The sequence below is a fragment of the Macrotis lagotis genome, chromosome 1, assembly GCF_037893015.1.
Source record: "Macrotis lagotis isolate mMagLag1 chromosome 1, bilby.v1.9.chrom.fasta, whole genome shotgun sequence".
NCBI classification, from domain to species: Eukaryota; Metazoa; Chordata; class Mammalia; order Peramelemorphia; family Peramelidae; genus Macrotis; species Macrotis lagotis.
The window spans coordinates 683,030,031-683,058,013 of NC_133658.1; the positions used below are offsets into that span (position 1 = coordinate 683,030,031).

The window sequence follows — 27,983 nt, forward strand, 5'->3', positions numbered from 1 at the left end:
TAACATGTGAGAAAACGGACTCAGAGTAAGTGATTTGTCCAAGGTCACAGCACTATTTTATTATGTTTGAGGCCTTCCATGATTAAAACTTTTATTTTGTCTTTTAACATCTGGGGGCAAATGTCCTCTCTGCCCTCTACTCAATCTGTAGGGCTCCAGGACTTGACTTTTCCCATCTTTGTCTCTCTCAAACCAATCAATAGTCTTACAAGATATTAAGTTCTTCTGATGCTGAGTGAGATGAGCAGAACCAGAAAAACACTGTACACCCCAACAGCAACATGGGAGTGATGTTCAACCTTGATGCACTCACTCATTCCATCAGAGCAACAATCAAGGACAATTTGGGGCTGTCTGCCATGGAGAATATCATCTGTATCCAGAGAAAGAACTGTGAAGTTTGAACAAGACCAAGGACTATTAACTTTAATTTAGGGAAAAAACTGATATCTTGTTCTCTGATCTTGCTATCTCTTATACTTTGTTTCTTCCTTAAGGATATGATTTCTCTCTCATCACACTCAATTTGGATCCATGTATATCATGGAAACAATGTAAAGACTGGCAAATTGCCTTCTGTGGGGGTGGGAGAGGGAAGTAAGATTTGGGGGAAAATTGTAAAACTCAAAATAAATAACATCTTTTTTTAAAAAAAAATGGATATTAAGCTCTTGAATTGGACTGATTGAGAATTTCACCCCATCCTCAGAGTTTGGTTACCTAGCAAGGTGCTGGGTCTGTGAGTTTATTCAAGAGAAATCCATTACTAAGGAATCCTGGAGCCAGAAAAAAAAATAAGCGGCCTGTCAGAGTGAAAAAGACAGTTTGGCTGGTGTTTGGGTGACCTCAGGTGACGCAGTGCTGCTGTGTGGCCAGATATTCCTGTGTAACATCCACCTCAACCTAGAGTCTCAAAGGAATGGCTTAATGCATGGTAAGAGGGGAAAAAACTTTTTTTTAGGTTTTTTTTCTTTTGCGAGACAATGGGGTTAAGCGGCGCAGCTAGGTCACTATTAAGTGTGTGAGGGCGGACTTGAACTCGGGGCCTCCCGACTCCAGCGGCCACTAGCTGGGGCGGGGCTCTGGTCTCCGCTCCCCTCGCACAGCGCGCAGGGCGGATGCTTTATGGCAGCCCCGCCCCCCACCGCCGCCCTTGGGGGTCTGGAGGCCGGACAACCGGACGGAAGCCCCGCCCCCCGGCCTCGCGCCGCCTCTTCAGCCCCCGCTCCACGTGCGCGGCCGCCCGGACCGCGAGCCTCCGCGCTGGGCGCCGGGGACCAGGGCCCGCTGAGGCGGAGCCCCGCCCGGCCGGCCTGCGTGCGCGCAGGCGCGACGGGCGCCCAATGAAAACAAGGGACCGGGCCGGCGCCCCGCCCCAGCGCCCGCTGCGACGTCACGGTGCCACGCGGCTAGCGCCTGGAGGACTGGGGAGAGGGCTCGGCTCGGGCAGCCATGCGCCCCTCCGCGAAGTGCCTTCTCCTGCTGCAGGCGCTGGGCCTCGCTTCTCTCCTTACTCAGGGGCAGACGCCGGAGGAAGGTGCGGACGAGGTGAAGATAGAAGTCCTGCACCTCCCGGCGGCCTGTGCCGCCAAGAGCAAGAAGGGCGACCTGCTGAACGCGCACTACGACGGCTACCTGGCCAACGGCACCAAGTTCTACTGCAGGTAGGAGCCCCGGCGCGCTGGCAGCCGACGTCACTGGAGCCGGCCCCAAGGGTGTCTCGCTCCATATGTGTATAAATCACACGGATACAACCCCGCTTCTCCAGCCCGAGCTGCGCGTCAAGGCATTTTTTCCCTCCTGAAGTGACCGGAGGACCCGACCGCCCCCGCGGGAGGAGCCTGCGGCGCCCCTTCGGCATCTCCTCCCCGGAAGCTGGCGGCAGGTCGTGCCCCTCGGGGGCGCCGGGAGGATCTCTGCGAGAGCAACTCCAAGACTTCTTTGAAATTTTTATTTTTTCTTGATACCACCATCAAGTCTCAGTGTTGAATTAATTAACTTGTTTTATTATATGACCAAATTATTTTTTCCTCCAGTCTCACTTGAAATCCAAAAAAAGGGATAATGGGGGAGGGAGTCTTGTGCTTCCTATTTAGAAATGGAATTCTCCTCGAATTCAACCAATATAATCCAATAGGTATTTATTTAGAACTTACTTAATGTTTAAAAAGGCATGAACCAAGTGCTTGGGATAGAAAAACATCAATGATATCTTATGCTCTCTAGAAAATTAAATTATAAATGGATGTTGGGGAAGATATACCTAAATATAAAAATATAGTTGTCATGAAGGGAGAAAAGACTCATAGCTTCGTTAGAAAAAAAATGTGTTGAGTATAATATGGAGTAGCTAGCTTCTTGCTACTAGTAGCTTTGGGCAAATTACATTGCTATTCTGACTCTGTTTCTAAGGAAATTTAGAATAAAACTACGTAGGAATACATAGTACTCCTCCTTTATACTCGCTCAGAAATACAAAAATGTGAAGCGTAAGAGGTGTACTAGAGCCAGATCAAAGCGGCTATTTAGAAAGCCTGTTGTTAAATTTTCAATGTGAGCATGTTTATTCCATGGAAATGGCTAACACAATCACGTATGCTTGATTTATTTTTTTGTTGATTGTACAAACTAAAGGAAGTGATGTATGGAGAAAATATAAATAATAATGCAGATTAAACTTGATAGTGTGCCCCGAGTACATTTTTAATTTTCTGTTGAGACTTGGCTATCAAATATTAACCATTATACCTGTAAGGATAATTAATGATAGACATATTTAATATTTAAAATAGTATTTCAGTTCTGATGTATGTATCTGACACTATTCATCATCTAGCATGTTATCTCTGCTTTATGTCTCTTTTTTATGGCATAACTTCATTTCTTACACATATATCACACTTTTTTCCTTTTCTTTTTTTGCTGTAGCCGGACACAAAATCAAGGTCACCCAAAATGGTTTGTTCTTGGTGTTGGGCAAGTAATAAAAGGCCTAGATATTGCTATGATGGGTATGTGTTCCGGAGAGAAAAGAAAAGTGACGATACCTCCTTCACTGGCCTATGGAAAGGAAGGCTATGGTAAAACAATATTAAAATTTATAATCCTATTTGTTTTTTTCAAAATGAATCATTTAGAAAAGTTTCTGTTCCGTTCAGCTTCCTCTCCCCTATAATGCTTTGTTCTGGATTTTTATCATTTTTTAATGGCCTCAATATTTCACAGTTGTGAATACTTCCATTCCTAGACAAAATTCATTTTTTTCATGAGTGGCTCAAGAACCTTCAAAAGGTAACCAGCCTTCTGTATCTGAAGTCACAGGACCTGGGGTTCAAATTCCAGCTCTGACGCTTACTCCCCTTGTGACTTTGAACAAAATTCTCTGTCCTCAGTTTCCCAACTTGCAAAATGAATGGGCAGGGTTGGTTGGACTAAAATCTTTAATATCCCTTTGAATCTAGGATCCTAGTTTTTTTTTTCAGTGCTTATGCTAGTCAACAAACTTAAGTTGAACTTGTTTCATTTTTAGTATTTCAGTCCTCATTGTCTAGCACAATGTCTGGCAAATAATGGGTAATTAATAAATGCTTGTTAATTGCTCAATCACTTTGGCTAGGACCTTGAGGTGCTTGCCACTTCCCTGGGCAAAAAAAAAGGACTAACAAATGGGTCACTGCTCCTCCACAGTGAGGTGCTGGAATTGGACCTTAGTGGAGGAGGAAATAATTCACAGTTATGCAGTACTAAAGGTTAACAAAATACTTTTCCTACAACAGTCCTATGCTTAATAGGGAATATCGCCTATTATTATTCATTCTCTTTTTACTTATGAGGAAATTGAAGCACAGGAAGGTTATAACTTCATTATATAATCTACCTTGTGAAGGACAGGACCAGGATTCAGGCCTGGAAATTCTTGTTCTTTCCATTACTTTTTCTTCGTACCATGTGTCTCTTGCAAGATGAAAGTCAAAACTAAAAATAAAGACAACTAATGATAAGAGGAGAAGATTCGCAGTCATTTTTAAATCAGCTTCTGAGATGTAAGTCACTGACTCAACCATACCCAAGAAAAAATTCTTTATAGGATGCTGAGTAAATGGGCTGAAGTCTTTAGTGTTCTTCTTAATCCACCATAGAGGAGTGAAAAACAGAAATTGACCTCATGCATAATAGATAAAACCTGGATTTGAAAGAAGTCATATGCCATGTGAGAGCATGTGGAGCCATCACTGTCCCCAAGGGATTCTGTGGTGTCCCAAAAGTCTTAGTGTCGCTTTGAGCTTTAAATAAAACTCAAACTGCACAGCTCTGTGTGACTATAAAAAACATTGAGAGTCTAGTAATTACAATCCTGACATGTCGCTAGTGTGCATCAGAGTTGTTGAACTGAATAATAATGTGGTTCACATGTATCAGAGATAGTGCTGGAACCTCATTCTGGTGATTTGTCCATTCTGTAAATGAAAAAAGGTGGATTATCATTATCCTATTGCTAAAGATTCACAGGGCTGAAACAGACTTAAAGAGATCAGCCAACCTGTGTCTTGGATACAGTAAGACAGATTGACCTCTAAATCACCTAGAGAGAAGTTTGTCAATATTTCCTCATCCATAGTCTATTTATCTATAGCTAACTCCTGTCACTCCAAATTTATCTGGTTGTATCTGCTATCATTTAGTCCCAGCATTCTCTGAGGAAAAAAGGATTTATAAACCAATTTTTCAGTTTTTCAGAGACCCTTAAAGATTTACTTATTTCATTTCATGTGAGATTTGTAAAAAGTAATTATGTTCAGTATAATAGTGGGAATTTGAATCCTTTATTCCCTAACAACACAAAACTAAATTTGCATTGTGCAAAAACCAAATGAAGATACTAGATATTAGTGAAGTTAGATCTAAGAAATAGTAAATTCAAAGGAATAGGGGTAGAGGGGTGGGCTTTAATATTTTCATCCTTAAGGGGGGAGTAACTCCAGTAAGATATTTAGGGTCTCTAATAGACCTATAAAAGGCAAGATAATTAGAAGCTAGAGAGACACTAGTCCTTCAAAGTACACCAAGGAGGTGTTTGTCTCCTAACAGGCCTTTTGGGTCACTGAGCCAAAGCAGTTAGATTCTGAGAAGCCTAGATTTTCTCATATGCAATAATATCCACTATGCAGATGGGTAAAATGTATGCATATTATATAAATACAAATGAGATGGTAAAGTCAATGCTGAAAGAAATTATATATATGCATATTATATAAATACACATAAAGGTTTGAATGGGCTTTTTTTTCTGTGACTTCAGATGTTCATGGTTTCGTTTAATAGGTTAAAAATATCTTTCTCTGGTCACATATGAGAACTTTATAGTTTAATAATTTGATGCAGATACTGCTATATACTATCCTTCCATTTTACCAAGCACTTCAGTTAATTCATTCTTTGGATTCTGGCTGGAAGGAGCTAACTGGGGTTTGGATTGGGAGAGAGGAAATGGAAAAGGTTTTTTTGTGATCCAGGATTTCTTTATCTGTGAGCAAGCCTTAGGTAACTTAGATTTTACCTGCTATAACTTGAATATTTGGTATTCTCAGAATACAAATCTAATAGATAATAATAATAATAATAATAATAAATCTAATAGATAAGCTTGAGTCCTTATCAGTCCACAGTGGAGAGGGAAAACGGCTTTCTTTAAAGTTGTTTTTAATGGCCTCTAAAGACACTATTAACTTTCTCTTTTACTTTTAATTTATATTTTTTAAAATATAATTATTCTTAATTAAAAGCTTACTTCATTTGAGGTTCTGTGGTAGGAGCTAAAAAGCTCTACCAAGAAATGTCATCATGGGAAAATACATTTACTTTGAATGGAAAACAGATAGCAGCATACAAGATCACTGTCTTGTCCCTGAGTTTATAGAACTATTTTGGAACTTGCATTGAAAAGAGCACTAACCTAGCAACCAGGACAGCAAGGTAGTCAGTAAGTATCTATGTTTCAGGCCCTGTGTTCAGTGCTGGAGAAAGGAAAAAGACAATTCCTACCCTCAAAGGAGCTCACAATCTAATGCAAAAGATGAAAAATACATAGAGTATAAACAAGACAAACAAAAAATCATCCCCTCTGTTATTCAGAATTAAGTAGAATTCAGGGTTTTGGTCTTTGCCACTAATTATCTATGCTGGCCCTTGGATAAGTCACTTTTTTGGGCCTTAGCTTCCTTTTCTTTTTTGTTTTTTGTAAGGCAATGGAATTAAGTGACTTCCCAAGGTCACACAGCTAAGCAAGCATTAAGTGTCTTGAGGTCAAATTTGAACTCAAGCCCTCCTGACTACAGGGCTGGTACTTTATCCACTGTACCATCTAGCTGCCCTCCTTAGCTTCTTTATATCTAATACTAAAAATATGCTTAGATAATCACAATAGTCCCTTTTGCCTCTTACATTCTTTGCTTCCATGATAAAGGGTGACCACTGATAGAATTTAGAGATGGAAAATTTAATTGAAATTTTAAGTTTGATAAAGACTTACTTTCTCATCTCATTGGTACTCATTGTACCAAAGTAATGTTAAAACTTAGTAAGCTAAAATAAATCATTTCTAAGAAAACATTTGTTTATAATCATGTTTGTTTATTTTTACAAAATTCATTACTTATATACTTAATCACAGATATAACTATTTAAAGAAGAATTGAAAAGAAGTATTTTCTCTGTTTCATCCTTGTCTTCTGCATGTCCTGAACAGCATGTAATTGTATTTAGGACTTTATACCCTCTCTGTCCATGTGGTGTATAGCATTTTTCAAAGCCTTCATGTTTTAACTATACCTTATGGGCTTCATCTCCTAAGGTCAGTCACCTATAGCAAGTGTACATAATCCAATGTAATTATATATTCTTAAAATTTGTTGAGAAATTTTCATATTGATAATACATTGCATGCTTGCATTTTTTATTCAGAATCTTGGCATGTTTTGTGTATGTATGTATGTATGTATATACTTTTACATAAAGAAGTATTAGCTAGCCTTGGAATTTGAATTTTGAATTTTTTTCTTTTGTTCTACTCAAGGAAGTTTTCTTCCTGTGACCAGGAGATTATAACTGGACAAATTAGAAACCTGAAAATCAGTTTTCCAGAAATCATCATTGCCTATCTAGCTCTTTGTTTATAGGTCAGGTAAGCATGTTGTCATACTAACTTGCTATTAATTGCATGATACATAAAACAGATTTCTTTTGTAATGACTATGGCTCTCACTGCTCCCCTTCTGTTTTTGTCTTTGTCTTAGACATTTTAGATTCTATAAACCTTTTAACAAAAATTTTCCTTTACAATAGAATAATCAATCCCTAATATTGTTGGTTTCTTGAAGAAATATTTTGGCAGAAATGAATAGAAATGGCACTTGTTTCTCTGAATATTTACATTATTTGGTTAACTGAATTATATAAAGAAATCTGGCGTGTGAATGTCATTGACCTTGTAGTCAGAATTCAAGTCTTGCCTCAGATACATAACTAGCTGTGTCTGACCCTGGGCAAGTTAACTTAACCTCTCAGTAGCCCCAGGGAACTTTCTTAAGACTATGAGAATTACAGACATCCTAGAGCATAACCCTTCTCCATTGAACTAAAGAAATTCCCTTAGTTCCCATACTAATGAAATCACATGTCCAGACCAAAAAAAAATGTCTGCTATCTAGGTGAAAAACCTCATATGCTATAAAACAATAAATTTAGTCCATCAAATAATTCACCTTTATAACATAGCATCACAAATAAAGTCTCTTTATAAAATGAATAGATATTTCTATATTGCCTTTTTTTTTCATTTTATATTAAAGTTAAAGTCATGGGCTAATGAGTTTATATTATCCATGTCTTCAAATAATTAATTACATAATAATTTTCTAAGAAATGTCAATTCTGAATTTTCCTGCCTCTCAGCATTAGTTTTCTTAATTAGCATGCTCATACCATATTTGCAGATAAGAGATTCTACCAAGAAGGGCAAAATGAGTGGTGATTATTGGTTCTGCCTTAATCAAAGTATTTTAAGTCTGTGGTTTCCTTTGAAATGACATTTTGGATAAAAATCAGAGGTAAAATTCTTTTAAAAAATCATAAAAATGCTAATGAACTATTTCTAAAAATATAAAGGCGTCGATATTCATGTTACTTCATCTTGGACCAAATGTGTCCACATTTAACATATTTTTGGTCATCCCTTTTAGCACAAGGTTTGATTCCACCAGATGCAACACTGATTTTCGAGATAGAACTCTATGCTGTGACCAAAGGACCCCGAAGCATTGAAACATTTAAACAGATAGATGTGGACAATGACAAGAAACTTTCTAAAACTGAGGTAACTCCACTAAAACTTGTAAACCATTGTTGTAGTACATGTTTGTCCCAAAGAGGAGGGTTTCCCTTTGTGTTTTAAACTCTAACTTGAACTTTCTTTCATATCACCTTTAGTCCTGCTAGCTTCTCTTATTCCTTCACTCTCTCCAGGTTTGCTCTTCTCTGGTATCATGGCTTCTAACTCCTTGATGCCTTTCTCTTATCTCAGGTGATCATCATCTGTACTCTAACTTTACTTGTATGCTATGTTGACCATAAGATTTATCACTTTCCTGATTCACCATTAGCCATAATTTCTAGAAGCTTCCATTTCCTTGAATTTTTTTTAACAAACCTGAAATGAACATTTCATTATACATTGTAGAAGGAGAAAATTTTACATAAAATTATGAATATCTATTAATGTAGATCTTTTGCTTTTTAATATTATGAATTTAACATGTAACTTTCAGCGCAGTCTAGCCTATCTGATTTCTTCTGGTTTTCATTCCATTCTCTTTATTTGGGGAGTAGAGGGATTCCTAACTCCCTCTCACTTTCTCCTACTCCTTCATTATACAAACAAACAAACCAAAAAACCCCTTGTTACAAATAAGCCTAGTATAGGCCACATCTAAAACATCTGAATCTGTCTTGAGTCCATTACTTCTAACAAGTTGTGAGTAGCATGCCTTATAATTGGTACTCAAAAATCATGGCTATATTGTTTCATTGACCAGAGTTTTTCAGTCTTCAGAATTAATTTTTATTCTATTTTAAAGTGTTGTTGTTTTGGTTCCATTCACTTAACTCCGTATATCATTTCATACAAGTGTCTCCAAGGTGCCTCCAACCCCTTTTTGTTTTTTAATTATTTCTTATGACACAATTACTGTATACATGTACCATAATTTGTTCGGCCATTTCCCAGTTGTTGGATATTTCTCTCACTTTCTCAAGTTCACGACTTGCTAATCCACAAATCCATTTTTGAAATTGCTAAATCTGCCAATATCTCAAACATAGGTACCCCACCACTATCTTATTTCTTAGCTTCTATTCTAGGGAGCTAACATTGTTTCCTCCAATATATATATTTATGGTACATAATTTCCACTAGGCCCTGATAGCACTTAGCAGTCTTTTTCTTATCAACCATTAATAACTCCTTTATTTCACTTTTCACTTTGTACCTGTTCTCTCTTATTTCTCACACCCTTCAAGGTACTGTATCCCAAAATACTCTCTTGTCTCTCTATGTGCTTTTTGATCACAATCTCATTGTTCACATAGGTTCAGATCATGCCTCTGCATAAAGGATCCAAAAATTTAAATCTCCATTTTTGATCTAAGTTTCAGAATTACATCTACAGTATCCTTTAGTATATCTCAAAGACTTAATTGTCTCATGGGAACCTCAACTCAATATGTCCAAAAACCAAATGTAGCTTATCTTCAAAAACCTGTTCCTCCTTATGATTTCAATATATCTATTAGTAATACCATCACTTATCCAGGATCTCATACATAAAACTAATATTATCTCTTCCTCTCCTCTGATTTCCAAATCAATGAACTCTGTTGTCACCTCTGCAGTGTCCCTCTCACACATTTCCTTTTTCTCCATTTTTCCTGCACCCCTCCAAAGGTAAGGCCTGATTGCTACATAGTCTATTATAATAGTTTCCTAACTGTTCAGACTGCCTGTGTTGTGCTCATTCTATTCCTGGATTTGACTGGTAGATTTATGCATCAAGAGTCTTTACAGAGAAACTCCAGTGGCCATTATGGGTCACCCATCACAATCCTCCATTGTCATTGACATAAAAATGCTTTACCAGCTCTGTGCCATGGAGTAGAAATCGACTTCAGACATGTAGGGCCCCCACAATTATTTTCTCCAAATTACAGCAGAAAAGTTTAGCTGTAGTTTCTATATATATCATTGCCAAGCATAAAATAATATTGAAGAAGTCTCTGAAATTAACAGATAAGAGTTCAAAAACTTATCAGTCATAGCACTGATAATAACATAGTGCATCTTAATTTGTGTAGATTATAAAATCAGGTCTAATAAAAATAATGTTAGCATTTATATACCACTTAAGGTTTGCACGGGGTTTTTATTTTTATACACACACACACACACACACACACACACACACACACTAACCCTGTATAGTAGAGCTGCTATTATTATCTCCATGTTTTGAGGTCTCTGCTCAGAATATTCATTTGAATTCAGGTATTTATATAACTGCATTTGACCGGTTGTTATATATTATAATTATATATATGCATTATAATATATGCAAAACACTTTTCAAACCTTAAAGCATTATATAAATTCTAGCAGTTATTAGAATTAGGATTAATTGGGACAGCTAGGTGGCACAGTGGATAGGTAGAGCACCAGCCCTGGAGTCAGAAGGACCCGAGTTCAAATCCAGACTCAGACTTAACTGCCTAGCTGTATGACCTTGGGCAAGTCATTAATCCCACTGCCTTGCAAAAACCAAAAAGAATTAGGATTAATTGTAATTGAATTAATTCAAAAGATGTAATTGATTATTCCTAATGAAAAACTGTTTTATGAATTCTGTGCCTCTTCACCCATATCTTTATCTTTCTTTTCCTCTTACTAAGATTTATTCATCTGAGCCAGCAGTGGGAAGATTTACTTACCTTCTAAGAAATGACACTTTTTAAAAATTTTTAAGCCCTTGACCTTCTATTTCTTTAAAACAAACAAAAACTGCTCTCTCTGGTGTTCTAGGGTCACTCCATTCTCTTTCCTTCCTAAATGAGTTTAGTACCTGGTATTCTATCTATCTGCATTGTCTCCCTCTCTTTCTTCCCCAAACTCCTGGCCTCATAGTTACTAAATGTAACATAAATGTTACTATTCCTCACTATTCAATTTCCTAGTTCCTGACTTGGCTCAGTTCCCTTCACCTAATCCTCCACTTCATCTCAGCTCTACACAAGATGGTCATACCCTTGATCTTGCCATCATTCCATGATCATGAACTATGAAATGCTTTTATCTGATCATAATTTCTTATCACTCCATTTTTTTTCCTCTAACCAAGCATCCTAATCCTGTTGTTTTCTTACTCTAATCCTTCCATCTTCTCAGTTCTTTCCCAGACCATTTCCCTTATTCTGGCTACACTTTTCTTCTTTTTACAGCTCCCTTTATGAATCAGTTTAATCTATAGATTTTCCCTTGTTTTATATCTGATCTTGCCAAACACCTAGCATTGGACTACCCCCCCCAATTGATCTGCCATTTTATCTTCTATTCACCTGCTGCTGAACAGAGTTGAAAAATCACATAATCATACTGGCAAAGTCTATTATAAATTAATGCCATATAACTTCAGTTTGAACCCTCATTGCAGCAAAACAGTCTTCTTTATATCTCTTTAATACATTTGTCTTTTCAACCCTCACACGTAACCTCTTCTTCCTACTCTCTCACAGTTGATGGACTCGATACACTAAAAAAAAAAAGTGTCATTCCTTCCCTCTTCTCCCCTCATATCATATCACATCAATCTGACATCATTTTCCACTGTATCATCCTTTACCTTGTCTCACTTGGAGAAACAAATGGCAGAGGTCTTGGGTTTTTTCCCCCCTTTCTTTGTATATTTAGTGCTTAGCAGAGAGAGAGAGAATTTAATGAACAAAGCAGCTTTATAAAACTATTCATAAAGAGAGGAAGAGAGACAAAGTTGTGAGAGACAGAAAGTCAGAATCCCACCAGTTCTTAGTAGAAATTTTTTTTTACATCACACCATTATCATGTGTCCAAATATCCAGCCATCCTTTCTGCCCAAGAATAGCTGATCTAGCCCCATAGCACCTTCATCCTGTGGTGATAACATATCCAGGACAGGTGGATGGACTGGCCACCTGTGCTGCTAAAATTCTGTTACCCTGTCTTCTTAACAGTACCTTCCAATTTATCTTGCTCTTATTTCCTTCAGCCTTAACAGCTATTTATAATACCTCTGTATTTTTTCTTTAGTCATGGCCTGAAATATATGTGGATATCTTGCTCCTTACTTCACCTTCACCCTAAACAAAGGAATATAGTTTTTAAGGCCACATATATACATATATTGTCTTTTCACTCTATAACATTTCACAATAATCTGTCCGTTTCTTCTGGTTCTCTATTCCTATTCTCACAGTGACTGACAATAGAAATTCCGTTTCTAAAAGAAACTTGTTCTTATTTAGAAAAATAATTTAAAGTATTTATTCTTTATAAAGTATCCACAAGTAGGGAAAACAGCCACCTACTTTGTTTGACACTTGAAAATTCTAGATGCAGATTCAAATTCATTTTACTCCAAAGCCAAGATTGTGTTTTATTTGTTGAATTTTGATTGACATTTTAAGTGTCAGAAGAAGAGTTGGAATTAATCTTAACATGCTTTGATAGCAGAGATTTTTCTAAAGTGCCGTCTTGAATTTTAAAGTAAAAGCACTTTTAAGATGATTTTTCATTGTTGAAGTTGCATTACAAAAGTGCATTAAGATTTATCTGATTTACTTACAATGCAGTTACAACATAGAATATAAAAAGTGAAGAAAATATAGTATATACCATGAAATACATATCAAAAAAATTACATCAATAGTTCTTCACACATATGTAATGCTAATTTGAAGAGGTAGGTTTGAAAGATTTCTTGCAACAAATGTCATTTAAAATTGACTACCTTAGGTATTTTTTGGTGATGCTTCACATGGAAATAGTTCTCTAGCAATGCGGTATGGGGTTTCATAATGTTTACATCCCTCATTAAATTCTCCAAAAGGTTTTACAATGTATTTTTTTCCTATAGATCAATTACTATTTGAAAAGGGAATTTGAGAAAGATGATAAACCACATGACCAGTCATATCATGATTCTGTGTTAGAAGATATTTTTAAGAAAAATGACCGTGATGGAGATGGCTTCATTTCTTCCAAGGAATATAATGTATATCAACATGATGAACTATAAGAGCATATTCTTTCTAAATTCACTTGACTATCTTTGGTATTATCTACAAAACGTTTTAATCCAAATTTTGTTTTTTCTATAAAGTCACATTTTTATGCCTTGAAAAATATTAATTTCTAAACCTTTTATAAATTAATAATAAATTGTAATATACCCTCAAAACATAGGGTAAAAAGAATTCTGTATTTTGTGCCTTATTTAGTAATGCCTGTAAACACAGATTTCTGTATTTTGATGAAGTAATCACTATATTAGACTCAAAATTTCCAAAACTCTTAACTCATCTTTCCTCCTCAACTTGCCCTTCTTTCCAGCTTCCCTTTATCTGTTGATGACAGCATCATTCTTCTAGGCATGCAGCCTCAAAACCTTGAAATTATATTTGACTCTTTCTTCAACCCTGTATTTCAGTCATTTGCCAAAAACTATCATTTCTGCCTCTACCATATTTTTCATGTATGTGGGTATATGTATATATGTGTGTAGATGTATATATGTGTGTGTGTACATACACACGAATATATACATATACATATAGCATATATTCCAAGGATATCCAAAACAAATAAAAATCCTAGTATATACCAGAATATTCACTGTAACACTTTATGGTAATAGAAAATTTGAAGGTAGCTGCCCATAGATTAGACAGTGGCTAAAATACTGTGGTATTTGAATATAATGGAATACTGCTAAATATAAATGCTACGTATTCTATTTATTCATAATGAACCTGGTGAAATATAGGAATAGCCATAAGAACCGATGTAAACAAATGGAATTGAGACATGATTATACTAATATAAATGAAAAACTCACCAAAAAAGAAACTGGACTCAGGATAATTTGGGGGGGGTGAAAATCCAGGAAAACAGAAAATGAATCTTACCTTCTCCAATATGATAGAAAAGTGGGGGATTAAGAGAACAGATTCATTTGTCTTAGATGTTTTTTCTTAATTGTTAATCTTTGTCACCAGAGCTTCACTCCTCTCCCTGGGAAAGATTGAAATGACTGATGTAAAGATAAAGGGCATCAATAAAACATTTTTAAAGGATTCATCATTTAAATTGGCAAAAATTTGAAAAATATAAATAAAATTTTAAGAAAATATTTTTTATGATAAGTTCATTTTAAGTTACTTCAGTGTGCTTTTACTTCATTTCATGTTCAAGTAATTGGCTTTATTATATACTTTCCTAAATATCTTGACAACCTTTCCCGAAATTTACTTACATTTATGCCATCTAAATCATAACTTTTACTAAAATATAGTAAAAAAAAACCACTGGATAACTTTTCATGTTGACTCTTCAGCCTTCTGTAGGTCAAAGTTACGGTATATGGTAAAGCCATCACATTGTAACGACATAGTAAATATCTGATGACCTAAAGAATATAAAAATCTTATTGTTCTATAATGAATCTAAACACTAATCATTCCATTCCTGCTATTGAAATTAGAGTGGCTAAAGTTGCCTTAAAAAAATTTAATTAGTAAAGAAAAAGGGTCTACTTTGAAACTATATTATGAAGAGGGAATTAAAATTCTGCATAAACACAAATATACTAAAGTATAATGGAATTTTGTATGAACATTCACAACCATTTTGTGTTTCTGTGTCAAGAATCAGCAGAGTAATTGTCATTTTTAATGTGTATTTTATAGTTAGTGTGACATAATAAAGCAAGTGATATTAAAAATTATGTCCAATAAATTTTGTTTGCAAATTTTGGATGACTTCTAGTACAAACAAGTAAGACCTGAACCTATATATGCTAAGGTGTTTTGTTCTTCAGCATCTTCATAATAGAGGGGGAAAAAAATCTGATCTTCACAGTAGGTTTGGAGTAGCAATGAGGAATCTTATAAACACAAAAACTAAAGCAGATGCACATTTAAAATCTACTTCCCAATTTTTAGTTCTCTTAATTCTGTTTATGAAACCTTAATGCTTAGAGAATTCTTAATGCTTTTTTAATTTGATACAATTAAACATGTATGATCACCTTAAATTTTTAACATTTTTCGCATTTTACCAGACCATAGCATAAGCAGTATTTTTTAAAGAAAGCAAACATTTTCGCATTCAATTCATTGTTAAAATTTTGACATTAAAAATAAAGCAAAAAAAATTCAATTTTTGTAGAGCTTTCTTACCTCAAATGACAAAACAAGATAATACACAACATTTTTGTACTAACTATTCCAAGTGATTCTGGAATACTAATATACTTTGATATGTTAAAAAAAAATTAAAAGAAAATTAAAATTAAAAGATTTATACATTTAATTTTTTTATATTATTTTTTCATAATTCTCATTTAACCCAGGTCATTTTTAAAAGGCTATGGCACAATTACACTTAAACTGCATCATAGGCACTCATTTTATTTCATCCTCTTGTGCCAAACATCAAAGCAGGGCACAGCATGAAGTCTTACATACTTTTGTCCATTGAAAGAACATTCAAAACATCCATAAACAGTTTCCCTCTTATAGTTTCCCATTCCACAGAGGATACAAGGTCCTTTTGGAATATTGTGATTGAGTAAATTAACTCGGACATGAGTTCCTTCTCTAAGAGAGAAGTCAGTCATACTGAGGGGTTTGTCATAGTAGTAATCTGAGAAAAGGTCATCCATGTAAAGTTCAGAACGAGCAATGGCATCCATCACCCTTCTATCTGAAAAGGAAAGCACACAAAAATAAGTGGTATTAAAGGTGCATCAAGAAAAAAGATAAAGCCACAAATGACATTCCTAAAGAGTTTTTCTTAAAATCAAGAATGAATCAGGGTGGCTAGGTGGTGCAGTGGATAGAGCACCAGCCTTGGAGTCAGGAGTACCTGGGTTCAAATCACGTCTAAGACACTTAATAATTACCTAGCTGTGTGGCTTTGGGCAAGCCACTTAACACCATTGCCTTGAAAAATCAAAAAAAAAAAAATGAAGCTACAATTTAAAATGTAAATTCTTCATCTTGATTAGAGATGACTAAATAGATAAGAGCTTTCTTATGCATCCCAAATACCCCCTTTCATTAATGTCATCGGAGATCAATATCAAATCACATACTTCGTTCAAATAGAATATTTCTTAATCTGTAGAGTATTGCAAATGTTGCTGTTTCTTCTCTTTCAAATCCTCCTTTTGACACTGAAGTGACACAAAGGTCTATCAAAAAAAAGCAGAGCACAACACTTAGGAAAAAGAAACAAATTCAGCCATTCTATTAGTAGTTTGCATGTTGTGTCCCTCGTTTGATCGTGAACTTAGAAGCACGACTGTTTTTTGGTCTGTCTTTGTAGCCCCAGAACGTTCAGTTTCATAACTATTGTCTAACTGACCTTTCAACTAATAATATCCCTATTTCTTACATTCATAATCAGAAACCCAAATCCAGCCACCAGAGCAAGACTTCATTATTTAAATAATAGGCCTTCCTTGCTTCTTTGTCCCGCTGCCTATCTCCTCCCATAAGTTAACAAGTCAATTACTGGTAACTGAATAAAAAAGTCATCAAAAAACTAAAAGATCACTGACAAACTTGTTCAGATGGTGTTTACACACTGCAAGCACTAGGGGGCTCCCTTGCATCAGACTTGATTTTGTGACTGCCCGTGCGCCCGCCCCCCCCCCCCCCCGTTTTTTTAAATTCAGTTTTGGACTTTCTATAGAACTAAAACTGTCGAGTTAATTCTAGAAGTCATTAAAAAAAATAAAAACCCACATTTTTAATATTTATACATTGTTCTCTTTCCTAGAAGCAAATCATTTTTATTTGGCAATACTAATGTTTTCTTTTTAAAAATTTACTGGTATACTTTAAAAAAAAAAGCCAAGCTGGGGAGAGCTACTTTGGAGGAGCAAGTGGATCAACTGTGTAGTACTTGAGCATCTGCACAAGCACCTGTAAGCAAATGGTCAGGCAGATGGGCAGCATTAGCAATAGGCATGACTGTAGAACTCTTGGCTTCACCAGACTTTAAATATTTTCTTTTTCATTGGAAATAACTAAATAAAAATAACAAGAAATCAAAGATAAGGTAGGAAACAATAAGAGAGTTCTCTATCCTTGGATCACTGAAGAATTGACATATGATTGATGAGGAAAAAAATCATGGAAAATGGGAAAGATTTTTCCACAAGACTGGAGAAGTGCTTATGTCCTAGTTCTCAAAAAGTGAAAGAGAACAGAACTGATACGTGATAGGACAATGAGTTAGAAGCTGATTCCTGGAAAAGTTCTAGAATGGATTATTAAATTGGCAAACATCTAGAAAGGGAAGCAGTGATTAGAGTCTACATAGCTTCATTAAGTATGCCATGTCAGAGTAATCTCATTTCCTTTTTCAGTAGGATTACTAAATTAGAAGATGAAGGGATATACTTTATATTCTATCAAAGTTTTTGAGAAAACTTCCCATTCGTGTAGAGACAGGTAGAGAGATGAGATTAATCTGACATGGCATACTTGGATAAGATAATAAAAGGGATTCAGAACAACTTAGATGAGTGAAGAAATAGTTAATGATTCAATGTCGATGTGGCAGGAAGTCTCCAGAAAAGACTCAATGGACCTGGGATTCACTTGAGCTTTTAACATTTTTATCAATAGCTTTTATAAAAAAGTATAGCAGATGGTATGCCCCTTCAATTTGATGATGACACAAAGTTAGGAAAGAAGGCTTATACATTGGATCCTGACAAGCTAGAGTATCAGTTTGAATCAAAAAAGGTGATATTCAATAGGGATAAGATTCAAGTTTTATACCTGAGAACAAAAAAATTCAGCTCTACAAACATAAGATTGTGAGGGCTGAATAGAGGGCACTTGTTCTGAGAAAGATTGTGGGGTTTTTAAGGACTGCAAGCTCCGTGAGTCAGCAGTATAATGTGGCAAGCAGACATTCAATGGTTCTTGGGTTTCATTAAGAAAGGCATAGCTTCTAAGAACTGGCAGTTTATAGTCCCACTGTACCCTGCTTTCACCTGAGGTATTGTGTTCTGTTCTGGGTTCCACAGTTTAAGAAGGACATTGGATAAATTGTTGAGTGTGCTGAGTAGGACACCTAGGATGGGGTGAAGGAACTTGAATCATGTCATATAGGGATCAACTGGAGGAATGGAGCATGTTTAACTCAGGGAAGATTTAGGGGGCAGATGATTTCAAGGATTTGAAAGGCTGTCGTGTGGATGGAGAATTAGACCTGTGCTACTGGCCCCAGTGGGCAGGACAGGAGCAATGGGTACAAAATTACAAAAGGGTCGATTTGGGCTTGGGATCAGGAAAATCTTAAAACTTGGGCCCATGCAAAAATGAAGAGGGCTCTGTAGAAAGGCAGTGTGTCTCCCCTCCTGGGGGGTGGGGGCTCTTTAAGCAGAGGCTAAACAACCATTTGGCACTTTTCCTATATGATGGCTGAGGTCCCTTCCAGCTCTCCAAAGTCTGTGGTCCTATAGAAGAGGTGGCCATCAGAGGTAGAGATTTTTTAAAGGGACAAGCTGCTAAATCAGGTTCACTTCAGTTCAATAAACATTTATCTAATGTGTAATATATAGAAAGGCTTGTACCAAAGATTACATAAAATAATGATCTCGATCTCAATATCATGTGAGAGGAAAACCCTGAAAAGTTTACATAAACTGATACAAAGTGAAGTAAGCAAAACCAAGAGAACATTGAACTATCAGCAACACTAAAATAATCAACTATGAATGGCTTAGCTCTTCTCAGCAATACAATGATTCTAGACAACTCCAAAAGACTCATGATGGAAAATGTTATCCATGTCCAAAGAAAGAACTGGTTTGATTTTCAATTTTTTTCCCCATGGTTCTTTTCTTGTGGTCTATTCTTTCACAACATGACTAATATGGAAATATGCTTTATAAGACTGCACATATATAAACTATTATTAGGTTATATTAAATTGTTAAGAGTTTCAGGGTAGGAATGATGAGGAAGAAAGAAGGGGGAAATCATTTGGAACCCAAATTTTTTTAAAATGAGAATATTAAAAATTGTCTTTACATGTAATTTTTAAAAATAAAATACTATTTTAGAAAACGAAATTACCTGAGAAGTACAAGGTGCTATATGATACTGGGGAAAACATTACTGGGTAGGAAGTTTAAGGAAAACATCCTGAAGGAAGCAGCATTCAAGCTATACTTTAAAGGATACACAGGACTTCGACAGGATGAAAATGGCAATCTAGAATGTGTAATAAAGTCAATATACAGAAGCAGGATAGGGCAGTATGGGTATGGGAGACGAAAAGTAATTCTAAGTGCATAAAGTAAAGAGTATTTAGAAGGGATGGTAGTATAAATTAAGACAGAAACAATCATAGGATTTAAGAGTCTGGATCAGATTTAAGAGGCCCTATATCTCAATTCCAACATTTTGTAGATTGTAAAGAGCAGTTTGGAATAACAAAAGAATTCTGGGTGAGGAGTTGTGATAGACCTGGCTGTCTATATTTGATTTTGATTGTTTTACCATGGTTAAATCACTTTCTTTCTCTAGATCTCAATATTGTGAGGAACAAATGAAGAAAATGTAAGCAATTTGTAAACCTAGCTTATTGCATAGTTTATACTACTATAGCTTTTACTAAAGGAAAGTGAAGTATTTGTTTACCTTTTTCATTCAAAATATTTAGATCATGAGTAGCTCAGCAGAGGAAGATTTAAACATTTATCTACAGTTTAAATTTAAACAATGCTTATTGGGTATCTATTGTGTGCAAAGCATTAACTTTGTTAGACATTAAACTATAATAAACTCACAACTGCTTCTGTCTCAATTCATACCCTGCCTAGGAAAAAGAAGTATATAAAAAAAAAGTAAGTAAGCAGTTGTCTCAAAAATAAATATAAGTATTTTAAAATTTTTTTTAAGTCTTTTTTAAGTCTTTTTTAAGTCTTTAAGTCTTTTAAGTCTTAAAATATAAACTGACTTGTTGAAAAGACACAGATGTCAAGGTTAGGAATAAATTTCCCTGAGAGGATTTATTGTATGTTCTTTAAATCTTTTGAAGTTACAGTTTTTAAGAAAAAAAATCTTTTAAAATGTTTGTACTAAGAAACCTGGAAATTAAGCCAGCAACTCTAGTATCTTTAAGGTCACAAATTCTCTCCTTTTTATCCTTTCAGGTTGCTTAGTCAGTTCTCTTTTTCTCACCCTTCCCTCCACTCCTATCAAAATCTACTTTTTTTAGAAAAAAAAATTTATATTAGTCACATCCTAATGTAATAGTAGCTCAACATGTTGCTGCTTCTAGTCATTTTAAACATTTACCTCAGAATGAGAATACAATACAATTGCTTTAAGATATAAAGTAAGCAAGTGGTAAAGATAGATTGTATGATGAATGGTGGATCCCCATACCAGTTAAAAGTCACCTACTGCCATCTTTACATAAGACTGGTCCTTCTGGAAAGTGTAACTGCTTTAATAATTTCATTTTCACATAAAATAACTGCCAAGTAATTCAGAGTCAAAATCGTTTGAGAAACATAAATATGGAAATATCTCACAAATAGATTACTTACCAAAGGCACCATCCAAATAAATGAAAAGCTCAAAAACACTAAAAGCTATGGTTGTGTGTGCTGGAAAAACAATAGCTTTGTCTCTTCCCTTTGGGTTGTGTTCATCAATAATGTGAAACTAATTTTCAAAAAAGAAATAACATGTATTAGTAGAGAGTCAATCATGAAAGGGAAATTCTTTGAGTGTGAATGAAATATTGAAGGAATAGCATTCAATTCTCTAGACAAGGTTCTGTTGTGTATTTTTTTAAAAATATTTGGCTCTCCTAGGAACAAGAATTCTATACTTGGAAATGGTAATTTATCTCAAGGAAGAAAATATTTTACCCCTATTTTATTCACTTTACTGTTGGAGTTAATAATGTTAAATCCAATGCAATAATAATGCTTCCCCAAAATGAATCTTTAATTCACCTCACCCCTTTAATATCTAGTTAAAAATGAAGATCAAACTGATTATTTGAGAATTTCCTTAGGTCACATTGGATTTGTGGAGTAGTTATGATGCCTTGAGACTACAGACAGCCTTCAAAAGGTATTCTAAACCAAAAGTCTATTTTTGTCTTTCAGGTCAATGAAAGTTCTAATTCTTAGATGAATGGTTTGTTAAACTAACTAGATTCAATCAATACTTTTCCTGTTTCAATACAAACCAGTAGTCCCAGACAAAGTTTCACTTTACTAAGATTTGGATAAATTTAACTGAGACTCTACCTTTCCATTCCTAAAAATACAATTTTTTAAAATGAAATTAATCAAATTATTTATTATACTTCAATAAAATATAATTGTCTAAAGAATTAAATAGAAATAACTTTCTAAAATTATTTTAAACTAAAAGTTTGAACTCTGAAGGCCACAAGAAATATTACTATGAAAAATTATAATACTTTAGATTCCTATAAACAACATAAGCTTATTCTTTCTAAAGTCTAATCTGTATGACTAAAAAAGAAAATGCTTTTTGAACCAATCACCTGCTTTCATTCTTTTAGCACCAATTCAGTGATTAAAGGACAGTGTTTAGTTATACTTTATTTCACAAGGATAGGTAGCTGAGCATCATTAAATTCCTTGAATTTAGTATCCTAAATTTTCTTGAAAACTTTTCTTTTCACAAATCTGACGGATAAATTAAAATTCCAATACAAGAAATTCCACATTTTCTGCTATTTTCAATCAAAAATTTAATCAAAAATGCTATCACTGAGGCGGCTAGGTGGCGCAGTGAATAGAGCACTGGCCTTGGAGTCAGGAGTACCTGGATTCAAATCCGACCTCAGACACTTGATAATTACCTAGCCCTGTGGCCTTAGGCAAGTCACTTAACCCCATTGCCTTGAAAAATGTAAAAACAAAAAACAAACAAAAAAATGCTATCACTGTGTGGCCTTTGGACAAACCAACTTAACCCCATTTGCCTTGCAAAAACCTTAAAAAAAAATGCTATCACAACTATTCTTTTGTCCTATTACCACTAAAAAAAAAATTGGTTTCTAGCTTTAAAATACATATATCACAGACTCTTAGTAGTTAGAGAAGTCTTTTAAGGATATTTACCCTCACTGCTTCCCCACGCATTCCAGCATGCACAGATAATGAACACTGGCGTGTTGTTCTAATACTTTCCATGACCACACACAATACTGCCTTTCTACTACTCCTTGACTGACGAATTAGGCAGTGATCAAAGTTAATTTTTCTAAAATGAAGAAAAGAGAAATCCACAGGTATTTTTGCATCACCCAATTACATTTATTTGATTTCTAGTTATTCATAAATATGAAGTCACAAAAAAAGAATAAAAATCTATTTGCCTGTGATGTAACACAATTGAAAAGGTCTAAAAGGAATCAATATGACTAAAAGACATTTAGTAAACTCTAAAAAGTTTTTAATTACAAACCTTGGTTTTAAGCAATCACAGGTCTGCTGCCATTTACGAGGAAAGCAAAATGTCTAACGATGTTTATTTTAAAAAATTCCAGTACCCTGTATCTTGTTTGAAGAGATATTTCTTAGCTATAGTTAAGCATAACATAGGTAAGAAACTATAGTTGCTGTACTATATAAATTTATATTTTTATATATATATGTTTTATATATATACATATATGTATAATCTATATTTTGCTTGAATTGTGTATACCATAACTCTTTCATATCTCATTCCTTAACCATGAGTTTTTGTTTTGTTATGGTTTTTCTGTACTCTAATGTATTATTTGTCTAATCTGTGTCTTTGTTTCCTCTCTGTTTCCTCATCTATAAAATGGAGATGATAATATTTACCTCTGAGGGTCATTGTGAGGATCAAATAAGGTAATAATTGTAAAGTGCTTAACACAGTATTTGGCACATCAGAAATGCTATATAAATGTTTATTATTAGTATCATTATATAGTTAGTATAGCACATCAAACAGTAGGCATTTTCTTTGGTTTTTGTTTTTACATATAAAAGAATCATTACAGGAGAATCTGGTAGAGATGGTATTCATCAATATAACTCCAATGATCTCTCTTGCATTGTAAGTTAAAGAGCTGCCAACTAACCATGCTGACATTGTACCATATCAGGTACCAAGCCACTCCCTCTTCTAAACTTTTGAACTTGGATTATGTGATGTGGGGGAGGGGGGGCAATGTGGTATAATAGTGACAAATGAGCCAGATTTCGAATCTAAAGGACCTGTACTCAAATTCTGATTCTGCTACTTATTACCTGTGTGAACCTGGGCAGATAATTTAACCTTTCTGGGCCTCAGTTTCCTCATCTGTAAAATGAGGAAGTTGGGTTAGAAGGTTCCTAATGTCCCTTCTAACTCTAGATCTATGAACCTATTAAATTTAGATTTTGAAGAAATTCATCTATGTGGAGGAACTTGCATTATATTTGCACCAAGCAGGTTCTTTGTTTTTTTTGTTTGTTTGTTTGTTTTTAGTTTTTGCAAGGCAAATGGAGTTAAGTGGCTTGCCCAAGGCCACACAGCTAGGTAATTATTAAGTGTCTGAGACCAGATTTGAACCCAGGTACTCCTGACTCCAGGGCTGGTGCTTTATCCACTGCGCCACCTAGCCGCCCCCAAGCAGGTTCTTTTAATTTTTTTTTCAGTTAAGCTCATCTTCCTCTTAGAAAGTCAGTCAAAAATTACTGTTATTTTGTTTTTCAGTTATGTCCAACTCTTTGTGACCCATTTGGGGTTTTTCTTGGCAAAGATATTAAAGTGGTTTGACATTTTCTTCTCCAATTCATTTTTATAGATAAGGAAATTAAGGCAAATAGTTAAGTCACTTACCCAAGATCACACAGCTAGTGTCTGAGGTTGGATTTGAGCTTTAGAAATCTTTCTAACTCCAGGTCCAGATCCACTGAACCATCTCATGGCAAGCAGAGTATTGCACAAGATGTAGGGTCCTCAAGGGCAAGGACTGGTTTTTGATATTGTTGTTGATGGGTTTTTTGGGGGGGTGACTGGTTTCCTAGCACTTAACTATGTCTACTATATGGTAAATGATTAATAAATGCTTATTTCTTGACTGATTAAGATCCTACTATCAAATGACCTGGAGACAAGTAGAAATCTGGAAAGGGATATTGTTAAGGAGAGGAAGAAATAGCATTTATCAGATGCAGTCCTGAGAAAAGAACCTTCTGGGGTCCAATCAAGATTGTTTGCAACTGATTTTGAAATTTATAGCAAGATTTTCTTGTATTCTGAACTTATTAAGTTGTTTAGCTTTGTAAAATATAATTCATTTTAAATGTGTTAAATGTTACAGCCAAATTTTAAAATTCAAATATTTAATTGGATTAAATACATGGAAAACTATCATCCTGACCTAGTAGTAAGTTCTTTGAGTAATGTTGTTACTTCCACTTCATGCTTAGTCACCACACCAAATGAAGCTTTTACAGCAATAGAATCTGATCCAGCCACGTTGATCCCAACATCATTCACCATATGGTTTCCTCGTCTTCCATTGAGGGAAACATCTGACTTATCTTCATAATTCAGTAACTGATAGGACGAGACGCCTTTAATGAAGAACATTTCTATTTTAGATGTCTTTTACTCATGATTATTTTATTACCTGTGATATTACTATGACTATTTTAAAAGTACATGATTCAAAAAAATCTAAGGTTATAGATTATAATAGTGATGGCAATATTTAAATCAAATTTTCAAAATATCAATTCCATTTACATGGAACTAAAACAGATAAATGAAAAATGATAAAGAATAAATATTCTTTGTATTCAGGAAAATGTCCCATGAAAAGAGACTGGAATAGTAAGAAGAGTAAGACGGTGGGACTGTTTTATTGTAAGTAACAATCTCTTGTTAAAATAACAATTCAAATTTCACTATGTTCCAATAGGACGGTAGAACTTCTAGACCAACTAACTCTAGAAAAATTCAGTTAAGATAGGCTACCTCTATGTATCAATAACTTAATGACAAATGTAACAATAGTATCAGAACAATAATCAATGGTAATAGAAATAATAATATAATTTCTCCATTTCAAAGTGGGTTTTTTTGCTTCTATTAAGTAATACGGTCCAGTGCTTATTTGAGTGCTTATTTGAAGTCTGACTCTTCTTGACCCTATTTCTTGGCAAAGATGCCATTTTCTTCTTAAGCTCATTTTACTAATGAAGAACTTAATTAAACAGAGTAAAATGATTTACCCAGGTATACATAACTAGTAAGTGTCTGAATTTGAACTCAGGACATCCTGTCTCCAGGCACATCATCCTATCCACTGCACCACCTAGCTGCAAAAATGTTAGGATAACCTGTTTTCAAATTGGGCCTCTGGATCCTTATTATCCGGATGTTGTTGTTCAGTCACGTCTGACTCATTGTAATCCCAGTAGACCATAGCATGCCAATACTATCCATAGGGTTTACTGGCAAAGTTGCTGGAATGATTTGCCATTTCCTTCTCCATAGATTAAAGGAAAAAGAGGTTAGGTGACTTGTGCAAGGTCACAAAGCATGTAAGTGGCTGAGGTCATATCTGAACTCAGGTCTTTCTGACTCCAGGAACAGTTCTCTATTCACTAAGCCACCTTAGCTGCCTCTATTTATGTTTAATATATATCATATATATTATGTTATATAGTTTATCATATACTAAGTATATCATTGCACTATCTATAATAATTTATAGTACTAAGTATATAAGTACTATCTATAGTATAGATACTAAGTAAATCATTGAACCTTTATATGACTTAAGCAATTTCCTAGGAATTATATATATATATATATATAGTCTCATAATGGAGAGGAGTTCCTTATGATAATGAAATTTCTTTCATCATCTAATTTACTTACACAACAAAATTAAGGGAAAAATGAGACAAGTTTCCTTTCCATCTTGCAATCTCTTAGTATGTGAAGTGGCTAGATGGTGTGTAGTGTAGTGATAAAGCCCTGGATTTAGGATCAAGAAGACCAGTTCAAACTCTGCCTGCCTCAGATACTTACTAGCTGTGGGTAGTAAGGAATGACAAGTCACTTTATCCCTCTTAAGTCTCAGTTTCCTTATCTATAAAATAAAGATAATCATAGCACTTTCCTCACAGGGCTCTTGGGAGGACCAAATTCAGTATAATATGTAAAGTTCTTTGTAAATTCTGAAATGCTACATAAACATTAACTAATATTATTATAAAAAGACCATATTGTAAATTGATTTGGTAAAGCAACTCATTAAAAAATTAAATTCATCAATGTGTATATTGAATACTTACATTTAGCCAGGCACTGTGCTAAATAAGAAACACATAAAAAGAAAAAGAAAATTATCTCTGCCCACAAGAAGTTTACCATCTCAGTGGTCAAGGGAAGGGTAATAACAGTACATAAGTAAAGACAAAGCAACAGGGAGAATTATGGGAAAAGATGCCAGACTGAAGAGTTCTGTGCCTTTAATAGTTTTGAAAATGTTTTAAGCTCCCATTGGAGCTTCACACTATGTAAATTTGAAGCATTTTCTGTTACTAATATCATTGTAACTATTTCAACAGAAAATCTGCCTATCAATAAAAATCATACTACTCCTGTAACATGCTATCTATTTCTGTTACTAATACCATACAAAAAGTAGTTATTTGAAAAATAGGCTTTTAAAAGCTATTGGAAAAACTTACCAGCTGAAATTTCTCTGTCTCCTAGGAGAATATCATTCAATGTGAAAGGTGTTGAGGTAAATTTAGCTCTCTGTAACAAAAAGCATCTTTTCTTTTTAACCACAAGGCTCAAAGGTTGATATTTGTCAGCTTCACTGAGGCTTGGAACTGGAACTAATCTCCCTCCATCTCCAACTTGCTTAACGAAGCTTTTGGTAGCAGCAGCAAACATATTAATATAATATTAATGATAAAAACACTTCATCAACTCCAACTTCCAGATATTAAATCCATATTCAAAAGGCTAGTACTTTAAAGAAAATTACCATGCACAAAACTAAATCTAGGATAAATTTTTAAATGCAGTTATATTCTTAATTGGAAAAGCAAAATAACCTGTTTTCACTAACTGGTTTCCAGAGTACAGAACTCACAGCTCCCTTTCAGCTTCATGTATTCAGCATAATGAATTATTCATCAGATGTAAACTGATATACTAAAGGTGAGACTCAAATGCCACCACTGTCATCCTATATGGCTGAAAAAGGTAACAGAAGAGACTAACATTAAATGACAATATCTTTGTCAAGGCCAGAGCCAAGCAAGGAGGAATCGGGGCAATGGGTCCCATATATAGTGTCGGCTGGAAAGACAGTCTTTGGTGGAACTGGTCCAAAGGAAGTTCCTTTACCTGTTATTGGTGCCGATTTTGGCAATTTGGTGGTGCCATTTGGGGCAACAGAAAAAAAACAATTTGGGACCAATCTGAAGATTCTAATTTTCTCATGAATCTCATTTCACCCTCTTCGGAGCAAAAAAAAAAATGCAGGGGCAGGGGGGAATTGGTATTCACACATTTTTAGCACATGGTGGGGTACTTTTATTGATTTACAGTCTCGC

The 27,983-nt window shown here is 35.0% G+C and overlaps 2 protein-coding genes across 5 annotated transcripts; one reads left to right on the top strand and one right to left on the bottom strand.

The window, feature by feature from the left end:
• Positions 1–1,405: 1,405 nt before the first annotated feature.
• On the top strand, positions 1,406–15,091 carry FKBP7 (FKBP prolyl isomerase 7). The gene is made up of 4 exons (XM_074215612.1): positions 1,406–1,664; positions 2,929–3,080; positions 8,238–8,371; positions 13,212–15,091. Exons 1-4 carry the CDS (start codon positions 1,453–1,455, stop codon positions 13,371–13,373), a joined length of 660 nt encoding a protein of 219 aa, XP_074071713.1. The 5' UTR covers positions 1,406–1,452; the 3' UTR covers positions 13,374–15,091.
• On the bottom strand, positions 14,506–27,857 carry PJVK (pejvakin). 4 transcript variants are annotated; one of them, XM_074215609.1, is made up of 7 exons: positions 27,775–27,857; positions 27,105–27,174; positions 24,779–24,974; positions 22,497–22,638; positions 20,937–21,054; positions 16,452–16,550; positions 14,506–16,060 (listed from the first exon to the last, which is right to left on the bottom strand). In XM_074215609.1, the coding sequence occupies exons 3-7, from the start codon at positions 24,898–24,900 to the stop codon at positions 15,765–15,767; spliced, it is 777 nt and encodes a 258-aa protein (XP_074071710.1). In that variant the 5' UTR covers positions 24,901–24,974; positions 27,105–27,174; positions 27,775–27,857; the 3' UTR covers positions 14,506–15,764. The 4 variants fall into 4 exon arrangements, with proteins under 4 accessions (XP_074071710.1, XP_074071711.1, XP_074071712.1 ...); XM_074215610.1 differs by lacking the exons at positions 27,105–27,174; positions 27,775–27,857 and adding an exon at positions 25,743–26,066; XM_074215608.1 differs by lacking the exon at positions 27,775–27,857 and having other exon boundaries at positions 14,514–16,060; positions 27,105–27,486.
• Positions 27,858–27,983: the final 126 nt, after the last annotated feature.